The following is a 21,378-nucleotide window of genomic DNA, read 5'->3' on the forward strand; positions in this document are numbered from 1 at the left end:
AAAAATTGTGTGTACAGCCATTTCTGGCTTGCGCACATGACATCGCGCGTATAGCGTTACTCTTAGTTAAGACAAAACAATTTTCATCGTCTCATTGAGTTTGTCTTAATGGGAGTGAAATATATGAAAAAAAAAAAAAAAGCTGGAGGTGTGCGCAGCTTGATGGAGGTTTAATGAAATCGTTAGGTTCGTTCTTGAGGTTATGAAACATTAGCACACGCAGGTAACCTGAGCCGAATCCTTGCAAACCTTAAATGTGTGGCACATTAGAGTACCACTTTGTTGTATTTTAAACAAGTGATTAGTAAGCCAAATGTGATTGAGCCAAATGTGATGAAAGCATGCACGATCATGCTTATCGAAGCCATGTGGCATGCGAAAGTCAGTTTTTGTCAGTATTATGTAGAGGCCGGTAGTGCCACACCACATCCATTTTACATGTTTTTTATTATAGCAATGCAGCTGCTGTGCTTTTTTTCAGGTGGCCACAGATAAGAGTTGACCACCTCAGGATATCTCATTTCACGTTCCTTTCACTGATGCTCAACACTCTTCTTTCTTGCAAATATTTCGCTGCTGGGCAGGAATTTGCAGAGATTCTGTGGAACTAAGAAAATGCACATTACATTACTTATTCTTGCTAGGGTGGGACCTGTGGCTTCTTTTGAGAGAGGCAGTCACGACCTGCTGGCCAAGCCAGGTCAACAGTCGAAGGGCTCTCATCACAGCTTGTGATCTGTTCATTTTAAACTGGCAATTGACAGTTCACGCTCTAGTATCAACAATTCTCCAACTGCCTGGAGTGCACTTAAAAAAATACTGCACATACATTTTACAACATATCACACTTGTCCAGTACTCAGCAGCAGCTACTATACACACATACCTGTGTGTAGAGATGTTCACAAGTAGAGCTTTTTCCTACACATTCTAGGTTATTAGAATTCCATCCAGAACCATTCATTCACATCCTTTAACAAGTTTTCAGCCATATTTGTTAGAAATAATCTTTGTTCCATTCAACCAAGTTTCACATTTGCTATAGTGCTACTCTTTTGCCGATGTCTAAACATTTCTGAATGTGTCTCGATAGCTGGTTTGTTCTCTTGCTGCCTTCCACGGGGCTGTCTGTGTCCATGCAGTACTAAATGACGCAAACATGCAGAACTGCATCCAAAGCTTTAATAAGAGGCAATGCAACTGTACAATATTATACACTGTGAATGAGGCTTTTACTCTTCTCACACTTTTTACATGTGCTGCATAATGCTACAAACAGAAACACATTCTCACCACACACTATGCCTGGTGTCTTTTGTACAATTTAGTTTTGATGGGCACTCTTGATTCGCTCGTCTTGACTAACTTAGAAATCTGTTTTTTGACATCTCAGCTAACAAAAAGAAAGCCATAATTAAGAAATGTTTACCTAAATGTAAAAGTGTGAAGATATTTTTTTTTACTCCTGTGTCACATCATTTATGAAACATTTCAGAATTGACATAAAGAACTGAGAATGACAACAACAACAATAACAACAACAAAAGAAGAAGCCTTTGTTTTTGAATACTCTCATAGTACTACTTCGTATTGCCTATTCACCGCAGACGGTGATACTCTTCCAGTTGTTCCCAAAAGCCCCCAAAGCTAGAACTGTTTATCATCTCAATAAAATCCTAGTGACCATAAATTATTCTGTACACAGCCCCTGTATCCCCCAGAAACCTAGAACACTATCTCTACAACCCACTATGCAACAGCAAGGCAGCTCCAGCACTCGGGAATCTTGGCGTTAACTGCCAGCTCTACAGCTCTGACCTGGGCGACTCAAGGGCTTCTCTGCCATTCACAAATTCTTCGTCGTCTGCTCACTGATTCTGTGTCGTCTGCCCTTGCACGCAGAGAAAGACATCTGCAGAGTTAACTGGGAATCTGCCTTACTGTTGATAGCCTGTCTGTCCGTGATGCGGCTGTAAAAAAAAAAAAAAGGCGAACTTTATTATTTACACACCATTTGTTCTGACAAAATTTCCTCTACAGCCGCAAAAAGCTCTACCCTCCCTGCTCCGGCTGAGACGCTGCATTCTCCTCCTTGCGCCTCAGCAGCAGACCGCTTCACCGACCTCCGCCGACCTTTCCTTTACAAAATGCAACGAGTCTTGCGCCGCTGGGCCGTTGTGCAGATCTTTGTCCAGAGTTTGATGCTTCCTCGTATGACATGGTGACAAAAAAGATTGCCGCCGCCTCTACTCCCGAACTGCCTCTATTGCACACCTTGGTCAGTGGCAGCCGGGGAGAGAGAGAGAAAGTTATCGCTACTCTGGCACGGGAAACAGCACGCACACTGGGGAACCTCACACCCCTTTTCCCCTTGCTCCGTGCCTGTGTAGACGTCACTCCCTTGACTGGTAAAAGAGGATGTAGCCCGACTCCGATGTCTTTGGCGTATCCGACGTGAGGCCGTAGAAGTCCTCAATTGCCGTTGCGTCGATTTTCTGCAACAATGGGATGCAACACGATCAAATGTGCTGTGTTTTCTGATGCATTCTGTATAACTGCGCCATTTACTGCGCCAATAGATCGCTAGGATAGTCACTTATGTGGTATTAGAACATTCACCGGTGTGTTTTGACATTTTTTCTTCTGCATCTTGTTTAATTCGACCCACCGGCAGCACGGCGTGTGCTGCTGTGAAGCAACACCATAAGGCGAAATTCGTGCTGGCGTGAAGTCACACCTCAAGGTGAAATTCGCATATAACCTGCACCTTGCCTTTAGTATTAAATATTTCCAATTGCGGTGTGGCTTATACACACAAAAAAATATGGTACTGCCTCATCTGCCAAGGTTTATTAGTTGCTACAATTTGGACTGCCATATAAAATCTGGGCCGCTGGAAATTTGGCACTGCCGCCCTATTGAAACAGCAACCGAATATGTCAGCCTAGCATATAAAGTGGGGGGTGACTTCAAGGCTAAGGATTCTGGAAAAAAAAACCCTCACCTTATATTCGAATAAATAAGATACGTGCAAAATAATGTTTATATTTACTGCTTACTGTAACTTCAGTAATAAACACTGTTTCTGTCTGATATTTCTTGCTCATTTAACAACTAATCTGAACTCTACTGGGCACACCTTGTGATACTATACAATTAAAAAGTGGTGTTATATACAGCATATAGAGTCCATCACATGCATTCATATTTTTTGTGCAGAAGTACTCATAATTAGTGTTCTTTGGTGATGCCATCATCTTCAGCTAGCACGAATGCTTTCTCACTGTACTGCCATATTCATAGAATGAGCCAGTGAATATAACGCAACAACGAAAAGGTGTCAAAATCAACCCAGTGTTTTTAATATAGTGGCCCTCCACTGGCCTAATTTAATATGACCTACATATTCTAAATAAATATGGGTGGTCAACTGCCACATAGTATACTAAGGAATGCAAGTTTGGGAAAGTTATAAAGATGGCTACCAAACTGTATGAATCTCTTCACAGTGATGATGCAAAATATTCCAAGCCATGACTGCAGCAGGGGACCTTTAAAAATGGTGCAGTTTAGCCCATAATGCTAAGCAGTCATACAATAGCTGACACAATATTATGCACAGTGAACCTTGCACTGTTTCGTTGCGGTGTTGGTTGGAGCAAAAAAAAAAAAAAATATGCGCACAAGTAATCTCTTTTTTACAAGAAGAAGCTTTATTCGGTCATGCTTCCAGTCTTCAGAAATCTTTGCGTAGGTGGTGCTTCTCAGTGGACAAGACGCAAAGAAACACGACCCTTACTTCCCCATCCGTTCTATCCTGCCTCTTACTTCTTGCCACTGGCTTCGTTAATATTATTTCCCCTCAGTGGCGGTTTATCAATAATCTGCAGGGCATGGCATCAGACAATCATTTTAGTGAGTAGTCAAGGGGCCAGGCACAGTATTGACCAAAGCCAAGTCTTTGCTGCAGCATCAGCGGAGTAGCTGAGAGCTAGAATCTTCGACTGAAGCTTTGTTGGACCAGAGTTCAAATCCTAGCGGGGCAGTGTGCTGTTTTTTCTTTATAAAATTGTCGGAAAGCACTCCACTTAATGATCCCAGCAACAGACATTGACTTCACCGGTGGACTTAAAAACAACCAGGGGAGTTGGCCCATAACAGCTATCGCTGTAAGAAAACTTAAGCCCCCCCCTCATCCCATTCCTAAGGAGAGCAATCTTAAAGAAGCACTTACGTCAACAATGTCATCGTCGAAGAGGAGCCAGAGGCCGTGGCTTTTCACTATGGAGATGTAGTGTCCCCTGTTGGGGCCACTTCCACAGTGGATGACTACTGCCACCAAATCGTACATCCGGTCAGGGTTGTAGGCATCATCCGACTAGAGAAGCAAAAGGGTGTGGTCAGCAAAGGAAATGTACAACATGTACACATGAACAGCATCAAAGCAATATGCATTTTAGTAGAAAATGTTTTTAAATAAGCAGATTTGAGACTGTTTGAGACTGCTCAGAGACTGTTTTTTTTCAAGCAAAAGATCTACAGCAATGTCCCGCATCAAATACACACAAATTAGGCACTTCTCACACCTGCACACTGAAAGTAAACATATGAGCAGTTGGACCTTGACAAATAATGAATACATGAAGAAATACAAAAGTTACCTGCTTCGCACGCATTATTGGCACAGGAACCATGATTCCCTCTTCGCTATGCTCATATCAACAAACTTTCAAGTCTTTCAAAGAAACGGTCGCGATTTTAATTTTCTCAAACTCTTCAAAGTATCTGTAATTTCAGCATTTTATGTAAATATGTAAACAAGAAGTACTTGTGTTGAGTACTTTTGAACCTCTTTGAACCATTGAACCTCTTTACGGATGCAATAGTGCTAAATACTATACTGATTTCTCGCAACTGAAAGTTTCGGAAGGTTTACTTCATGCCTCACCTCTACAGTTATTGATGTAATCTTTTAAAACTCAATTCGTTATTATTATTTTTTTTTGCTCTTTAGTGCAATTCCCCTTCGCCTACGAAAGACAGACAAGTTTGAAGTTGTGGAGATGTGGGTTCCTGAACCCAGCTGTCCCCCTTGCCCCATGAACACTCCCATAACCACAAAAACTTAAATTTAGCCGGGAAATGCTATGCTCGTCCTTTAGTTTCTCTAGGGCCCCAGGAATACTGATGCCTTCAGTAAACTAGCATTGTGGGTATTCCTAGAGTTATGCAATGCCAAAAGAAAGAGAGAGAGATAACTTGTATTCTTGAAACTATGATTTTCCCAAGCAGACCCACTTTTCAGTTTGAGATGCATGTTTGAGAATGGCACCAGAATAACCTAACTATGCACAGACTCAAGCAGCAGTCAAGTCGTGAGACACCATAGACTTCATTGAAGTCGGACAAAATGATTGAAATTCCACTTGTTTGCTCAGTGATTTCTGTCTAACTGATTAAAATTTAATTTGATAGCTTGATGGAGTTTAACATCGCAAAGTAACACGCAGGTTAAGAGGATGCTGCCATGGAGGTCTCTAGATTAGTTTCGACCATCTGGAGTACTTTAGGATGTGCCTAAAGCATAAGGCACAAGCATTTTTGGATTGTGCCCTCATCAAAATGCACTCACGGAGGCTGAGAATCGAACCGGTGACCCCAGACGCAGAATACACAGCCACCTAAACACTGCAGTGGGTGAAATTTTCATTTAAGATTTTATTATAACCTATGTCTTTCTCACATTTACGCATTAAAGAGAAGACTCCAGGACACAAAAGATTATCCTCAAGTTTATAGTAGCACACGGTGCCATTCCAACTAAATGTGTTTCTAGCCAAGTACAGGGTCTGTCCCAAAACTTCCCGGAATGATTTTTTGTAGTCGGCAATGTCGTCTGGCGGGGCAGGGCTTCGGGTGGAGAAGTTAGTGGGGGATCTAAGCTTCATAACGAGACCGGTCTCAGTTGCCTGCGGGCAGTTGTTGAGGCAGGTCACGCTCTGCGCAGAGGTATCTACTGCACCCTCGCTAAGTAAAAAAATGGACCAGTTTTTGGTGCAGCGTTATGCAATCAAGTTTTGTATGAAACTGGATAAAAAGGGGGCGGAGATGCTCGAAATGCTTCGGAAAGCCTATGGTGACGATGCGATGAAACAAAGCCAAACTTTCACGGGGCACAAGAGGTTCCGGGAAGGTCGGGAGTCCGCCAACGACGACGACCGCTCGGTGCAAAAAGTGTGTCAAGTTTTGGACAAGGACCGGCGATTAAGCGTTTGGATGACCACAGAGGGGTGTGGAATACCCAAAACAATTGTTCATCGCATTTTAACAGAGGATCTTTAAATGAGGAAAGTCTGCGCGAAAACGGTGCCCAAAGTCCTGACAAGTGAGATGAAGGAAGAGCATTTGTTGAAGTGCCAGGAATTGCACGAACGCTACAAAACGGACCCAGAATTTTCGGACAGAGTGATCACAGGGGACGAGACGTGGAATTTTGAGTACGATCCCGAATCAAAGCGTCAGAGCAGCGAGTGGCCCACCACAGAGTCTCCTCACCCGAAAAAAGCAAGGATGAGTAAATCAGGAATCAAGGCAAAGCTCATTGTGTCTTTTGACAGAAAAGATGTGGTCCACAGTGAATTCGTGCCGCAGAGACAAACAGTCAACAAGGAGTTTTAATGTGCAGTGCTGAAACGGTTGCACCACAGGGTTCAACGGATTCCGAAAAGAAATTTGCGACAATTGGATCTTGCACCATGACAACACATCAAGCCACACCGCGTTCATTGTCTCCCGAGTTGCTGGCCAAAATGGGTGCGGCAACGCTGTCCCAGCCGCCGTACAGCCCCGATCTGGCACCACCGGACTTCTTTTTGTTCCCAAGAATCAAAATAACCCTGAAAGGAACTCGGCATGGGACACTGGAGACGGTAAAAGCAGCTGCGACGACCTCACTGAAGGAGGTTCCTGTTGACGGCTTCCAGGGCGCCTTCAATGATTGGGTGAAGCATTGGCAACAGTGCATCGAAGCAGGGGGAGAATACTTTGAAAATTTCTGAAAAGATTGTAAACTGATATTGAATAAATGATTTATTAAAAAGAATTCCGGGAAGTTTTGGGGCAGACCCTGTATCCCAACTTCAAAACCATTTTGAAGTTTTTCCAGAAATATTGTTAAATAGAATCTGACTTGTGGTATCACGTAGAAATCTTTATTTCAAGTCTGCGGATTTCCCACTCCAGCTTCAGCAAAATGAGTGACAAGACGGATCCACATCTTCAGCAATGTGCTGTGCATCAAATAAAATTATGCATCCTAGAAATTATTGCTGCTCATGGTTCATAAAAGTCACAAGATTGAAAAATTCATGAGAGAGCACTCACCGTATTGAATAACCTTAGTTCGAGGGGGAAGACCACCCTGTAAGAAAGTTTGGTGTGCCTATTTTGCTGCTCCGTGTACTTGAAGCGCTTCAGGTGTAATGCCAGTATCATGGGTAGCTTTTTTACCCTCATCCTGGAAAGAAGAGAAAAACCAAATATAACACACTATATTCTCACACGTGCGACTGTAAATCTTATACATCATTGAAACATGATTCTACTTGACTAAACGACAACCAATTAACCACCTACTTTATAACTCAGAACTCAATACGCCACTCTTCACATAACTTTATCCAGCTTCCAGCTAAATAAACGACTATGGTAAAATGAATGGTAAAAAACAGACACTGCCAAGCGCTTGTGGTGTGTATTCTTCTCCGCTTTCATTTTTCCGCGTCACCCTCATTTTACCATGGATTCATACCAACTCACTAAATGTCAACCTTACGGCAAGTAAACCAGTATTTCTATCTTTGTTAAAGGGACACTAAAGACAAATATTAAGTCCCGATGAAGTCATAGATAAGTGCTTCAAAATGTCTAAAGTTTATGTTAATGTGTGCGCATGTAGAGCTTATTACAAAAGAATCCTGCACGTCTCACATACTGAGGGAATCACTGTAAATGAAGTAACAGTTTGGACCCACACTAGCATTAAACTTGTCATTATTTAGCGCTTGATCAGTGCAAATGAGTGTTTCAATCACCTCAAGGTGCTAGCTGCCACAAGCGAAAAAGAGTGCTCAAGGTGAGAAGTAACCATGGGACATTCAAATCTTCTGCTCAGTGAGGTTGTTTTACTTTTGTTGCCACAAAAAAATGTCACTTTGCGATTATTCAGCGTACGTTGAAGAGTTGACATGATTTACAAAAGTGCTTTTAAGACATGTTTGCACATTTCTAAGCATCACTGTGCATTTTAATTGCCTCAAAGCACTAGCTACCATGAGCAAATAGTGGTAAAGCTGGAATTAAGCGTGCGTTAGAATCCTGTGCTTGTGTCTCAAAAGCTTTAGCATTGGTCTATAGTGTCTGGGAATGACTCTGGTTCAAGTCCGACCATCGGGCACCCTTTTTTTTTTTATTATTAAGTGACAGCCTGTGTTAAACCTTGCTGAGCCTACTTCGCAAGAACCCAACCAATGACCGACTAACTGATGCAAACCAAACCCCAGGGAAGTAGGGAAAGAACGTCTTTTTTTAAGGGTAAAGTTGCGTCTTAGGCCAAAAATTTTTAAAAATCTGTTACGCTTTCTGGTGGCATAAGTTACCAATGATGTAAAGTGCCATTTATTCAATGTCTAAAACCTACTCCATGTGAAGTTCACTGTGAATAGACAAAAATACAACAAACTTGCACTGAGCCTATTGAAGATTATGGAGCTGGGGGTTCTTAATTCAAAAGAAGGTTAGTAAATCACTCAATGATTCCTTCACAGGGCTACAAAATTGACTTGCTAGGTAACGTAGGTGCAATAAGAGTATTACAGTCACTGCCTAGTAGCCGAGTAGGGGCTGATTTAGCCTGAAGTGACTTGCTTTGGAAACATGGCCTAGTTGAAAAAAAATACCAATCTTCACAATTCGCTAGTGCTTCAGACTTAAAAGAAAAGCCATAGCATAGAGTTTAGTTTCGAAGTGCGACTGCCACAGAAGGATGTCTGCACTTGCCTTTTTTGTGCCTCTTGCTTACTGCAGCAGTTTTCACAGTAGTACTTGTGTTCGCTGCAGAGTGTTTCAGTGTTGCTAAACCCTCTTAGGCAATGGGTTATGGATGTGTTTTGGCTCACGTCCACAGAGAGGTCAAGGAAATCCTCATCCTTGCTGCTCACCTGAAGAACAAAAGCAAATACAATGCATAGAGTACATGAAATTGTATGGAATAAGAAACATTTCAATTGCAAATTATCACAAACTTTTGAATAGCAAGGCCTCCATATGCAAAGATACTGAAGAACCAAGACAAAACATTGTCTCCAGCATAAATGTTTGGCCATAAAATTAAAAACAAGAAACTTCAGCGTTCGTCTATTCTAGCAATAATCAACCAACTAGCAAAGCACTCTCAACTAGCTTAGTGTTTCTCTTCACTGAAATGCACGAAAATGAGATTTTTTTTTGCCATGGAACACATTTTATGCCACATTTCGCCCATTCACAGTTCAATCATTTTCAGATAAGCCCGTTTTGGGACATGAGAGAGAACTCGTGACGTCATTCCGAGTACACCACACAGAGCGTTCCTCTATTGAATATGAGGCGCAGCTATGCTGAAGTACTAGATTATAAATGCAGAATCCCCCCCCAAAAAAAGCCGTTCGCAGTACAGGCAACACTTCACGAGATGCTGGTCACAGCACACCAGATGGTATGCTTCAGTTTCAGTTGCTTCAGTTGTCAGACATACTGCTCAGCTCAAAGGAAATGTTTGTGAAGAAAGTGCAGAAAAAAAAAAATGTACATGGTATATAATAAGGAGAGGGAAAATAAAAGACTCGCAGAGGGGTTATTGATGAAAATCTATAAGTGCCACACAAAGCAGCTTAAGCTGGCCTGACTAAGACGACAATGATGACTCAACTGAGACTCAAGCACAAATGAAAAAACAACAGGCTGCAACTAGCATTTCGTTGGCTTTTATCTCATTGTTCCTTGAGGCCTATCCTTTAAGGAAGAGAAAAGAACCCATAACAGCTTATTGAATTAAAGCTTGTGCTTTTGTACACATAATAGGGAAATAGCACAGAATTCTTTTAAACATTTTTCTCAGCACAGACCTTTTGTTGAACATATACACTTTATTAATGATAATTTACCTTTAGATGAAGCACACACACAGTAGCAAAGTAGAAACAGCAGAGACTAATACACTATTTTTAGATCACTGTCACATTGCTGTTGCCAATTTGACCTGCTTCAGGAACTTATATATAAGGAAACTTGTTTGAAATGAGCACGCCTATAGCGTGTTGTATCTTTCACTGCCATAAGAGAGGGGTGCAGGTACAATCAAAATTTTTTTCGGTATTATTTGCAATCTTGCACCATCCTGTCTTTTAATACTTTTAAAACTCTCTTGCGAGCAGAATTTATTTTTCGTGGAACTTGACACAACATTCGTAAAATCATAGAACGAGTCCAAGTTCACGAAGTTTTAGAAAAATTTGGAAGAGTTGGCTGGTATGGAACTAGTGGCTACTTCCCAGGGTATAGCATGGCTGCAAGATAATGTGCAAGAGAGAAGAGAGGGTTAAAGAGGACAGCAGACTGACCGTCTCACAGTTGAGGCACCGCGTCTCGTTGGTGAGGGTCCCCTGGAAGATGTCGTGCACCCACGTCGGCTCGGGCTTGGGGGGCTGCGCGGCGCCCCCGACCTGGTTCTGTGCGCCCTGTGCAGTGGCACCAGCTGAGGCCATGGGGCCTCCCGCCGCTGGATGTGCCGCGTCTCCGCTGCTGGTGCACTTGTTGCCCTTGGTGTTGGTCTGTGAGTTCTGCTGCTGTTGCTGCTTCTCGGCCTGCAGGATGTCGGCAATGGTGTTCAGCAGGTAGTTGAGGAACTCGTGCGCATCCTGCTGCATGTAGTTGTCGAACAGCTCGTTCTCCTTGCGCAGTCGCGCAATGAACTTCTTGGGCGCAATGGTGCCCGTCTTCTTCTTCTGGTTGGCAATGCTGTGGAACAGGTCGGCCAGGCACGTGAGCAGTGTCTCCTTCGTGCGCTTGTTGCGCGCCTTGTACTCCAGCACTTTCTCCCGAAACGGCTTGCAGAAGTAGAGCGCTTGGAGCACTGAGTTGCAGTAGCAGGTGTTGCCAAACTGCACATTTAGGGTGGGGGGGAGTAGGTAAGATGCAAAAAGGCGTAATTAGCACAAGGGTAGGGGCCAAAATATCACATTGTTTTCAAAGTCAGTGGAGCAACATATCATTGCTACAGGAGTAGTGTACAGACAGAAATGAAACTATGATGGGATACACATTATGACACATGGAAAGGTACCCACTGTAGTGGCTCAGTGGTGTTCTGCAGCCAAGCATGAAGGCTGTGGGTTCATTTCCCCGCTGCCGCGGCTACATCCCAATGGGGGTGGAATACAAAAGCCCCGGTGTACTTAGATCTAGGTGCGTACTAAAGAAACACGTGTAGCCAAAGTTTATCCAGACCTCCATCACTACAGCATCCCTCATAACTGATTGTGCAGTTTTGGGACATTAAATGCCACAATTCAATCTGACATGAAGAGGCTACGCTGATTCATCAGGAATAAACATAAATCAAGGACCTGCTGGCTGCGCTGAAATAACGCAGCAATTTCAAGTGAATTCAATTTATTTTTAAACTTTGTGACTCTAACCGGCACCCTTTCCCCCCTTTCGGATTGGTGGATACTAAAGAGGGAATAGAGCAAAGTGAGCATAGTAGTTACATGTTCCCAGCTGTTGCATTCCCAGCTCTTGTATTTCCTAAGTTCCTACGCCACGGGCATTCACACAGTTTTGGCGCAAAGCTCCAATACTCTTCTATCCTATGCTTTTCTCTCAAAGTCTTACGAAAACTATTGTTTTATTATAGTAGCCCTGGGCAGGACATGATGAACTGAGCAGGATTAACTGTAAATCACCGCAAAAGAAATTTCTCCTGCAGCAGGTTCATTCTGACTTGCTTAAGATGGTGCTGAGGAATACTAATACCAGCATATACAACATGTTTCTTTCTTTTTAGTTCATATTTTTAAAGGTTGCTAGTGACATACATAGTTGTTCCGTCTCTTTAGGTAGATTTCTAGAAGAGGCGGAAATTGCCTACATGAAAATTGCAATGTCCCAGGTAGTTAATTAAAGATTCACTAATTCACTTTATTATTGCTCACTTTAGGGCCCATGCTGCAATTGAAAAATTAATGCAGAGGTCTAGCAAAGTCATGTCTGCTCTGTGGAAATCCTCAGACAAACATCACTTTCAAAATATGTAAAATTTAAGTGTTCCACGAAATACAATGATGTTACGGTTAACAGTTTACTGAAAGCAGCTTCAGACAATCTTAACTAGAATCCCAATGAATTTTTAGCTGATTTTGGGGACAGATATTTCGAAACTAGCGATAGTTTTAAGATTTATACAAAGCTGAAATGGCTTCACTACTGCTTGACTTCAATTTCACAAGTGCAACGTGTGTCCCAAAGTGAATAACTTAAAAGTTAATTAGCGAACCTTTTCATTAGCTACCTGGCCACTGTGCTCTGTCATGCAAGTAATGTAAATCCCTTCAGACAAACTTCCAATAAGGGAATTGTACGACCTCTAGGAGAATTCCTCTTTAGCAGTATTTAAATCCAATGCCAATTACACAATTATTTTTTCCACATCATAAAGAAAGCCTGCGAAATATGAAAATAGCCACATTAATATGTATTTTTGCACAACAATCACGGTTCTATAAAATGTGCCATGCATGAATGAAAAGAGCTTTTAGCCTAGCACACTGTACTGCAGCATGAAGGTAGCAGACAAGCAGACATGCACAGCTGCGTTCAATATGAGCTGTAACATGGTGTCCATGGTCCAAGAGGTCCGAATAGTGTGCAGCGGCATCAACAGATGAAAAAGTGGAGAACTAAACATCGTTACAATTACTAGTATTTATTAAACAAATTTTTTATATGCTGCGACCGCTATGCAGTATTGAAGCATCTTCGACCGTGGGCACCATGTTGAAGCTCATAATGAATGCGAGTGTACATTTGGCTGGGCTGAGCTGTGCCAAATGGTGCAGCTCTGACACTGCCTAAAACCTCTGTTTTAGGCAGGGTCACGGAAAGTGAATAACCAGTATATTAAGAATTTCTGCCCTGCTTTTTAAGCCATAGAAAGGCATATCAAGTATTACGTAGTTCCTGGAGCAATAAGAATTTTTTTTTTCTTGCACCTATTGGGTAGTGGGAAGAACACGTTGGAGTACTTTTGAAAATGTTACTTAAAAAAAAAATTGAAATTTCGTCAGGGAGCATTCGCGGCCATGTTGTGTGGAAACATCGCAGAGCTAGGGGCGTATTCTGAAACGTTCCACTTCAGCAACATTTCTTTTTCACTTTCAGGCACGTGCTGATTGGCTGGCTGAGCAAAATTGAATGTCGTCGGGCTCGACCAACCAATCAGCTCATCCAATTTTGCTAAAACAGCCAATCATTGCGCGTCTGAAAGCGAAAAAGAAATATCGCCGAAGTGGAACGTTTCAGAATACGGCCCCTAGACCCCAGTACTGCATATGAAAAATTCACCTATGAATGGGTTAAAATGATTTTGTCTAAATATTAGCCAAATGTACAAAATGTACCAAAGTACAATGTGGTCTACTCTTAAACTACAGCTGAAATATGGTACGAAGGCAGGTAGACCTTTTTTATTGTATAGATGTTGGCCTAATGTGCCCTATCAATTTCTTTTTCCCCACTCTCTCTCTTGATGAATCGGAAGTGTTTGAGTTATATTTGGTTTATTACCAGCCAGATGTTCCCTGCAGTCATTGCTGTACTTGTACTGTACAACCATGACTACAGCTCAACAGGGCTAGGCTAGGTTTGTTGCTTTCATAATTAAAACACTGTGCTCTTCGTTTCCTGAAGTTAAGGGTTCAGATCGTACAATGCTCAGTGATTGAGTCACGATACTCGGCCCGCATGGCAGCTAGTGCTTTTTGAGCCACCAGTGAGCGCTGTGTGATTGCTGGGGGGCCAAATGCAGTCTGAATGTGTCACAAAGGCCATCGTATTCATCGTATACTACAATGCACCAGCTCGGCGTCCCCAGCACCCCCCAGAGGCACAAAAAACGCAGGCCGCCATGCTGGCCGAATATCGCATTTCAATCGCTGAGCACTGTACATAAGCAAAGTGTTTATTTAACAAATATTTTCTTTAATCTTCTTGTTAAAAGTTGGAAATGCACCTGTTGCACTAGTCACACCACTCTACAACTTTCATTTGTTTCTTTACGTGATGATCTGCATGCACCAATGACCACACCCAGAGTACTTTCGATGATATGCAGTGTTCTAGTTTATGTTGCCTTGTTATAAGAAACTATAGTGTACAGCAAAATATTGGAGTGCAGCTACTTGTGCCTGAAAAAATGCTTCATGACAGGCACACCTTTTTTTTTTTTAATTTTCTTTTGAACATGACTTCAAATAGTGCGACTTAGCAACTTCAAACACACTCTAGCGAACAAATATTGAGCGCACATCTACTACAGTGACGCTACGTTTGAGGAATCCACATACTTACATTTACAAGACCAAAGTAGTGTTCATTTGATGGAAACTGATCGTGACCTATCTCCTTCTCCAACAATGATCCATTTGCTCCCTACAAAAAAGAAACGGTAACAAAAACCGTACAGTGTGCAATCACATTTTATGTACGAGAAAGAAATTTTTCGTACTACTAGCCGGCATCGCGAAGTTGCGCTCTCCCAATATAGCGATCAGCGCAAACGGCGTTTCCGAGCAGTTGCGCAAATGATGTGTACGGCGTTACGCCCACATTGTTTCAACCACGTCGGCGGCACAAGAAAGCACATTCCAGACAGTAAAAACTGTAGAACGAAAGCACGCAAGATGTTTACAACGTGAAGCAAGCGCAAACAACTACATCCGCTACACGCTGATCCGTCGCGATTAGTAGCGTGCAGGAAGGAGAACAGAGAAGAAGAAGAAGAAGAAGAAAAAAAAAAAAAAGATCACTGACCATCGCTTCTGCTCGCACAACTCGCTACTAAAAGGTCTACGGGTTATACAGTGGAAGAAGTCAAGGCGCTAGTATTCTAAATGTGAAGGAAAAGTTATCCGACCGAAACGACAAGATTCAATTAAGCAAGAGTCACACGAAGCTTACGGTCGCACGGGTTGACGCATTTGAATTTCGCGAACCTGACCGGTCATCTGGCAAATTTATCACATTCAACGCATCCAAGGAAACGCACACTTAAGTAGACGCTCTCAGCGGAACCGCGCCAAAGATAGACAGCCCCTTATCAGAAATGTCGATGGTTTTAAGCGTATTATCAGGGCTTGTATGTAACACGGGATCTCACGCAACCGGGTTCCTAAATGTCCGCCACAGGCGGACCCGATGCCAATTGAGAGGGTCACTAGATTCGCGTTACAGACGAATGCGTAACGATCGCCATCACTTTATAGCAATTCACAAAGCGACAACAATGCGGGCATTCTAAATATTAAGGGAATTGTATGTTTCAGGTAGCATTCCACGGTGAAATCTGTGTATTGCATACAGAAGCACTCGGTCAGCGATCCCTACTATATCATGTCATGGTGAAAAAATTATAATAACAGCTTTAACGGTGACGACGAAGGCACCGTCCAGGATCAAAAATGAGCTCGAGATACTCACCATTTTTCATTTTTCACGCGTCAAACCTTGAATGCCTTCCTTGCCTTCAACAGCGCCATTTTTGTTGGCTGCCGGAATCGGCCGTTTCTAGCCGCAGATTCGTAACTTTTGCGGCTCGGTTTTCGTCTAACCCACCTAAATAATTTATATAAACACTTTTAAGCATTGCTAGCTATCTAATATTTTGCTAAACGAACCTTTACGCGGTTAATTAACTATAATTTCATATCATAACAAACTGCATCATGTCTGCAGCCACCTATCATTTAATAGATTTAACTCCAAATTGATAATTAATACTGATAGAATTATTAACAAGTGTACGCTGCTGCACTCTGCTCAGTCTGCCGTGCTTTTGCGCTGCAATGTGAGCTAGAAATGCGCATGAAATGAACAGCTGCAGTCGCAAATGTTTCGCAGCAGACGCGCACGCGCCCCCCTCGTCATCCGTCTCGTGTAACGATTGCGCACAACTGCGTAAATTGCTTAGTAAAACAAGCATGATCATGTACGATTGAGGCGCAAATCTATTCTGTATTTACTGGTTACTAATCCGGACGTTACGAGACTTGCATAACAGCGAATGATAACTTTCCTCGTGGTCGCTTATTTAACTGCGCGTCTGCTACACTGCGGCGATGTGTCTTCTTGAGTCGGTAGATGTCTCTAAACGCGGCAGCGTGGCCTAGTTCATAAGGCTCTGTACATGCGAGTTCACGGAAATCTCCGTTTTGTTGGTGCTAAATCTAAACCTATAGTATTATATATAACAGGAGTGCGGTAAACAATCATGGGTAAAGACAGGAAGACTAAGAAAGACAAACTGGATGAGTAAGTAGCGAGTGAACTGCATGCGATGGTTCGGCACGTAGCACATTGCATCAACCGTATGTCGCCGACGACAATAAGCCTAACGTTTTAACCAATAAACGTATACCCGCACAGCCTTCGGTGTTGTTTTACCGTAAAAACGCACCTTGGAGCCTCCAAGTGCCAGTGTAACTTATCACATTGCGCGTGTAAGCACTCTGAGATGGCTAAGTACCTTGACAGGTTCACGGTCAATGACGGCGCTCCAGTGTCTGCCGGTGCTGTAGCGTAGTGTTTCCTCCAGACACCGGCAACGGCATGTTGTGCGTGCTTTTAAGCGTAGTCGCGTGTTTTTGTCGCACTGTTAAAGAAATTGTTGACCAGGATATTAAATCGATCAGCTGTTGCTCACACAAGGGAGGCTATTATAAAGCTGCCCCATTTCAAGAGGTCGTGTCGTACTCGGTGCAGCGTGGCAGCTGGTATGTGGTTCAGTAATTATCCAGCTGTTAATTCCAGGCGTAATTGTTTTTGGCGTTTACTGGACATACGATGTAGGCAGCTGGTAAAACCTCGTCGCTATCGCGTTGACATCGACTGAAATGATGGTAATCGGGGAACAATAAACGCGAAATGAAATTATGACAGTGAAATGACGGAAACATAGATTTACACGCGCGATTTTTTATTTGCAGTGATGACACCTTGGTGCAAGACCTGGATAGTCTCACCATTACTGACAAAGGAGGCGCTAAGAAAAAGGTGACCAAAATACTTTCCCCGATTGGTCCTCTCCTGTGCATACCTCTTCTTGGAAAAAAAAAAATTGCTCTGATTTTGGATCAGCCACCTTAAATGGCGAAGTGGGCTATTCGTCTGTGTGTTTTAAGCTCATATTACACACCGAGAGAGTTTGCCCCTGCAGTGTCCAATACTGAGAAAATATTTGTCACCTAGATGCCTGCTAAAACTTTTGGGAACACTTAACCAAGCCCATTTTCTCTTTAAAATGCGCACATAGCTGAGGTAACATTTTTTTAAAGCAGTGCAACATTGTCACCAACATGTTAAACAGAATTTTTTTCATAACAGGGCACCACTTCCAATGTCTAAAAAAGGCAGGTACACTTCTCAACATGTAAAGTGAGGAGCTGGGGAGCTGCTGATAAATTAGTTTGGTTGACACAATGTTGTCAACATCTGTGAGGTCTTATGCGTACACTAGGGGTGTGCGAATATTCAAAACTTTCAAATAACAAATCGAGTGGTGCCCTATTTGATTCGGTCTTCGAACCGAATAGTCAATATTCGTATATGGAAATATTTTTTCAATATGTTTTGAATATTTCAAAACGTCAACTGTGGCCAAATAAACAAAGTTGGAGCGAAAGTACGGTAAATCTTCAGCCCCGCGGGCATAGTATAGACATTAAACAATCACTTTAGTAGCCATACTTTACAGGCTCTACAGCAATCATTTGCACTCTCTGAAGATCTCTGTGCATGCAAAGAAACTTGTTTGCTCCTAATGCTCCATTTGTGCTTTTAATAAACAACGCTTCATAACACACTATGTAGTGACACGGACTTGCTAACTTTAAAAATACTGGGATGTGAATACTGCATATATTAATTGTGATAATGGCTGGTCATTATTCAAAAACTATTAGAAAAGTGCTCGATATTCTTTTCGCATTCAATTCGGTCCCAAAAATCGCTATTCGCACACCCTTAACGTACAGCATATACATGGACGAGATGCAAAGAAAGAATGGCACATGCACACCAACTTGCCCAAGCCATCACCCCAGCAAGATCTTTATGGTGACAAAAACGGTTGATATGTACCAGCAAGCCAACATTCATGCTACACTACCGTTGTCCATGTTTGTCATGAAAGTGAAATCTGTGTGTGAGAAATGTAATAGGCCACTGTACCTTCTGGGTTATGTGGCATTTTGCCAAATGTCGTAGAATTCTTTTTCTTGTTTGACTGGATTGACAGTATGCCTTGTTCGCTTGATTTTAAAGGTGGACACCAGTGGCGACGGCCTCGATGACGACATGCCCGCCCGCAAGGGTAAGGCTAAGAAAGGCGCCAACAAGCTAGACGACAGCGACGATGACGAGCCAGCCAAGCCTGCTAAAGGTCCAACTAGCAAAAAGGCGAAGGGTAAGAAGGGCCGTGGCGACGACGACAGCGAGGAGGAAGAGGAGGTTGTGAAGCCAGCCGGAAAGGCAAAGAAAGGCAAGAAGAAAATGGCCGAGGACAGCGACGACGAAGTCGAACCCGTGAAACCTGCGCAAAAGGGGAAGAAGGGCAGAAAGAAAGGTGGAGACGAGAGCGATGAGGATGAGGAGATCGCTAAGCCTGCCAAGGGAAAAAGGGGAAGAAGAAGGGAGACGACAGCGAGGACGACGATGAGCCTGCCAAACCAGCAAAAGGAAAGAAGGGAAGGAAAAAAGGAGGCGATGACAGCGACGATGAGAACGAGGAGGAGTCCAAGCCGGCCAAAGGCAGGAAAGGCAGGAAAAAGGGAGACTGAGAGTGACGAAAACGAAGAAGATGCGAAGCCCACTGCTAAGGCCAAAAAAGGAAAGAAGAAGGCAGGAGACGAGAGCGACGATGAGGACGACGTCAAGCTGGCCAAGGGCAAGAAGGGGAAAAAGACGGCAGCGGGCGATGAAAGCGATGAAGAAGAGGCTAGACAGCCGGTCACCAAAGGGAAGAAGGGAAGAAAAAAGCGGGAGATGAGAGTGAGGATGAGGAGGAAGACAAGCTGCTATTCTCTAAACGAAAACAAAAGAAGGGTAGAGGCCTGCTCGACGAGAGTGGTGATGAGGATGACGAGATGCCTACTGCTCCTGCCTTGTCGAAGAAAAAGAAAAACAAGAAACAGAAGGACTCCGACGACGAAGATGTGCCCAAGGCTCCCAAGAAAAAGATGGGCGGTTTCGCACTCCTTGATGTTGGTGATGACGACTGACGACGTGGAGGATGTGGATAGTGCAAAGGAGGATGTTGAAGAGCAGGAGGAGAAGGTGAGGCTCATGTGAAATCTATTGGGGAAATTAATTGCTTTCATTTTAACTAAGTTTGCTATTCAATTGGTATGACATATGTCAACCATATGAAGTCAAGGAAGGCATTGGAGAGAACCCTTTTTATTGAACTCTTGAAGTAATTATACATAGTTCCTTAATTTGTCATAATCTAAAGGGAAATGAAAGTGGAAGAAAGGACACAGCAGTCGCACATGTCATACTGAGGTCACTGGTTTAGGCTCCCGCTATTGGCAAGTTCCTTAATTTTTAATTAAAAAGCTAATCTGATTAAAGATTGAAGTGTAATAATGTAATATGCACCATATTTACACTATTACACTAGGTTTTTTCATAAATAATGTTGAGAACGTCTCCTTTTTTTTGCCCCCTCGACTATCGCTGCCCTCGCAAGTCCCAAGCTCGTGCTATAATTGTAATACTAATTCTTTTCTTTTGTTAGTTATGTAAGGTTTAATGGCCCAAAAGTAACCAAGGCTATGCAGTGCTATGATGATGGCTATGATTCCCTTTCTAAAGGGTGCAAACCGCACCCTTGCATTATTTTCATAGTCGCGTTATACTTATTAAATACGGTATATTCACTGTGAGAGTTTATAAAAATTAACCTTCCCTGCGCTTTTCTTTCATTGTCTGTTGGCTTCTTATAGTTGACTAAAAATTATCGTGTAACATGTGAAAGGGTATAAGACAGTGTGTAGCATCACAAGGGCAACATTGCTATCGCAATACCTTGTACTTGGATAGGTGGGAAAATAAATCTGCTTTTTGGTGTGCATATGGATATCAGCTGTTATGACTGTAGAACGAGGGACACTTGTGTTGAATAGAAATCTGTTGTCACGAACGCTTTAATGTTGGCACTTGGAGTACAGCTGACGTCTTGTCAGTTGCTAGCACCGGTGCAGTGTGCACTCAGTTGTTTGCACTGTTCTCCTATTTCTCACACTGCTGCCAGGTTGTGAAAGAGGAGAAGAAAGAGAAAAAGAAGAAGGAGAAGAAGAAAAAGAAGAACCAGGATGACGACGAGCTTGAGAAGATGCTGGAAGAGCTCACACTGGAAATCGAAGGCAAGAAACCGCCGCCCACGAAAGAGTCTCTCGCTGCTGCTGCTGCTGCTGCTGGTCAAGAAGGCGAAGAGGTGAGCCTGCTCTGTGTCATCACGTCATGATATGTCGAAGATTATGGGTCCATTATTTTGAGACTAACATTAGTATCAAATTAAAATAACCTAAAGTGTCTCCCAATTTTCATGCTTCCTAAGTGTCAGCCTTTAATGTGTGGTAGGCTTCATATGTGCTCGAAGATGCATGTTTCAGTACTCCTTTAATGCCATCATATTCACTACCACAAGTGCATTTCTTATTATGAAGATGATAGCTGCAGTGAATGCAGTAGGTATGCTTGCCAATCATAATACCATAGAAAAAATGATTTAATAGGCAGAGTTTATTAGAATAAGTTTAGTTTTAATTATAATTTTGTTGTTAAAGTGCAACCATAACTGCCAACCTTGAAAGTGAGAGTATTCATTCAGGGGGTGGTTTAATGAGTTGTGAGAATGCATTTTTCCAGAAGCAGCTTTAATGTCTATGTGGCACCATGAGTATGTCCATGTGTCCATGTGAATTTCATTAAACTTTATGCCATTAAGCCGTTAATATTGTTTTCTGTACCTGTGTAGATCCATGTAATAAATCAAGTTTATGAGAA

At 42.7% G+C, this 21,378-nt stretch overlaps 2 protein-coding genes across 2 annotated transcripts in view; one reads left to right on the plus strand and one right to left on the minus strand.

The window, feature by feature from the left end:
• Positions 1-1,168: 1,168 nt before the first annotated feature.
• LOC119449716 (ubiquitin carboxyl-terminal hydrolase 46) lies at positions 1,169-15,934 on the minus strand. The gene is made up of 7 exons (XM_037712954.2): positions 15,793-15,934; positions 14,665-14,745; positions 10,659-11,198; positions 9,058-9,218; positions 7,384-7,516; positions 4,235-4,378; positions 1,169-2,495 (listed from the first exon to the last, which is right to left on the minus strand). The coding sequence occupies exons 1-7, from the start codon at positions 15,793-15,795 to the stop codon at positions 2,394-2,396; spliced, it is 1,164 nt and encodes a 387-aa protein (XP_037568882.1). The 5' UTR covers positions 15,796-15,934; the 3' UTR covers positions 1,169-2,393.
• Positions 15,935-16,214: 280 nt separating this feature from the next.
• Positions 16,215-21,378, plus strand: part of LOC119449718 (eukaryotic translation initiation factor 5B-like) — a 36,103-nt gene continuing 30,939 nt past the window's right edge. The window contains 4 exon segments of the mRNA XM_037712955.2: positions 16,215-16,623; positions 17,298-17,364; positions 18,634-19,644; positions 20,624-20,806. Coding sequence (XP_037568883.1) covers positions 16,583-16,623; positions 17,298-17,364; positions 18,634-19,644; positions 20,624-20,806 — 1,302 coding nt within the window. The 5' untranslated portion in view covers positions 16,215-16,582.

Source organism: Dermacentor silvarum, chromosome 4 (genome assembly GCF_013339745.2).
Source record: "Dermacentor silvarum isolate Dsil-2018 chromosome 4, BIME_Dsil_1.4, whole genome shotgun sequence".
Lineage (NCBI taxonomy): Eukaryota > Metazoa > Arthropoda > Arachnida > Ixodida > Ixodidae > Dermacentor > Dermacentor silvarum.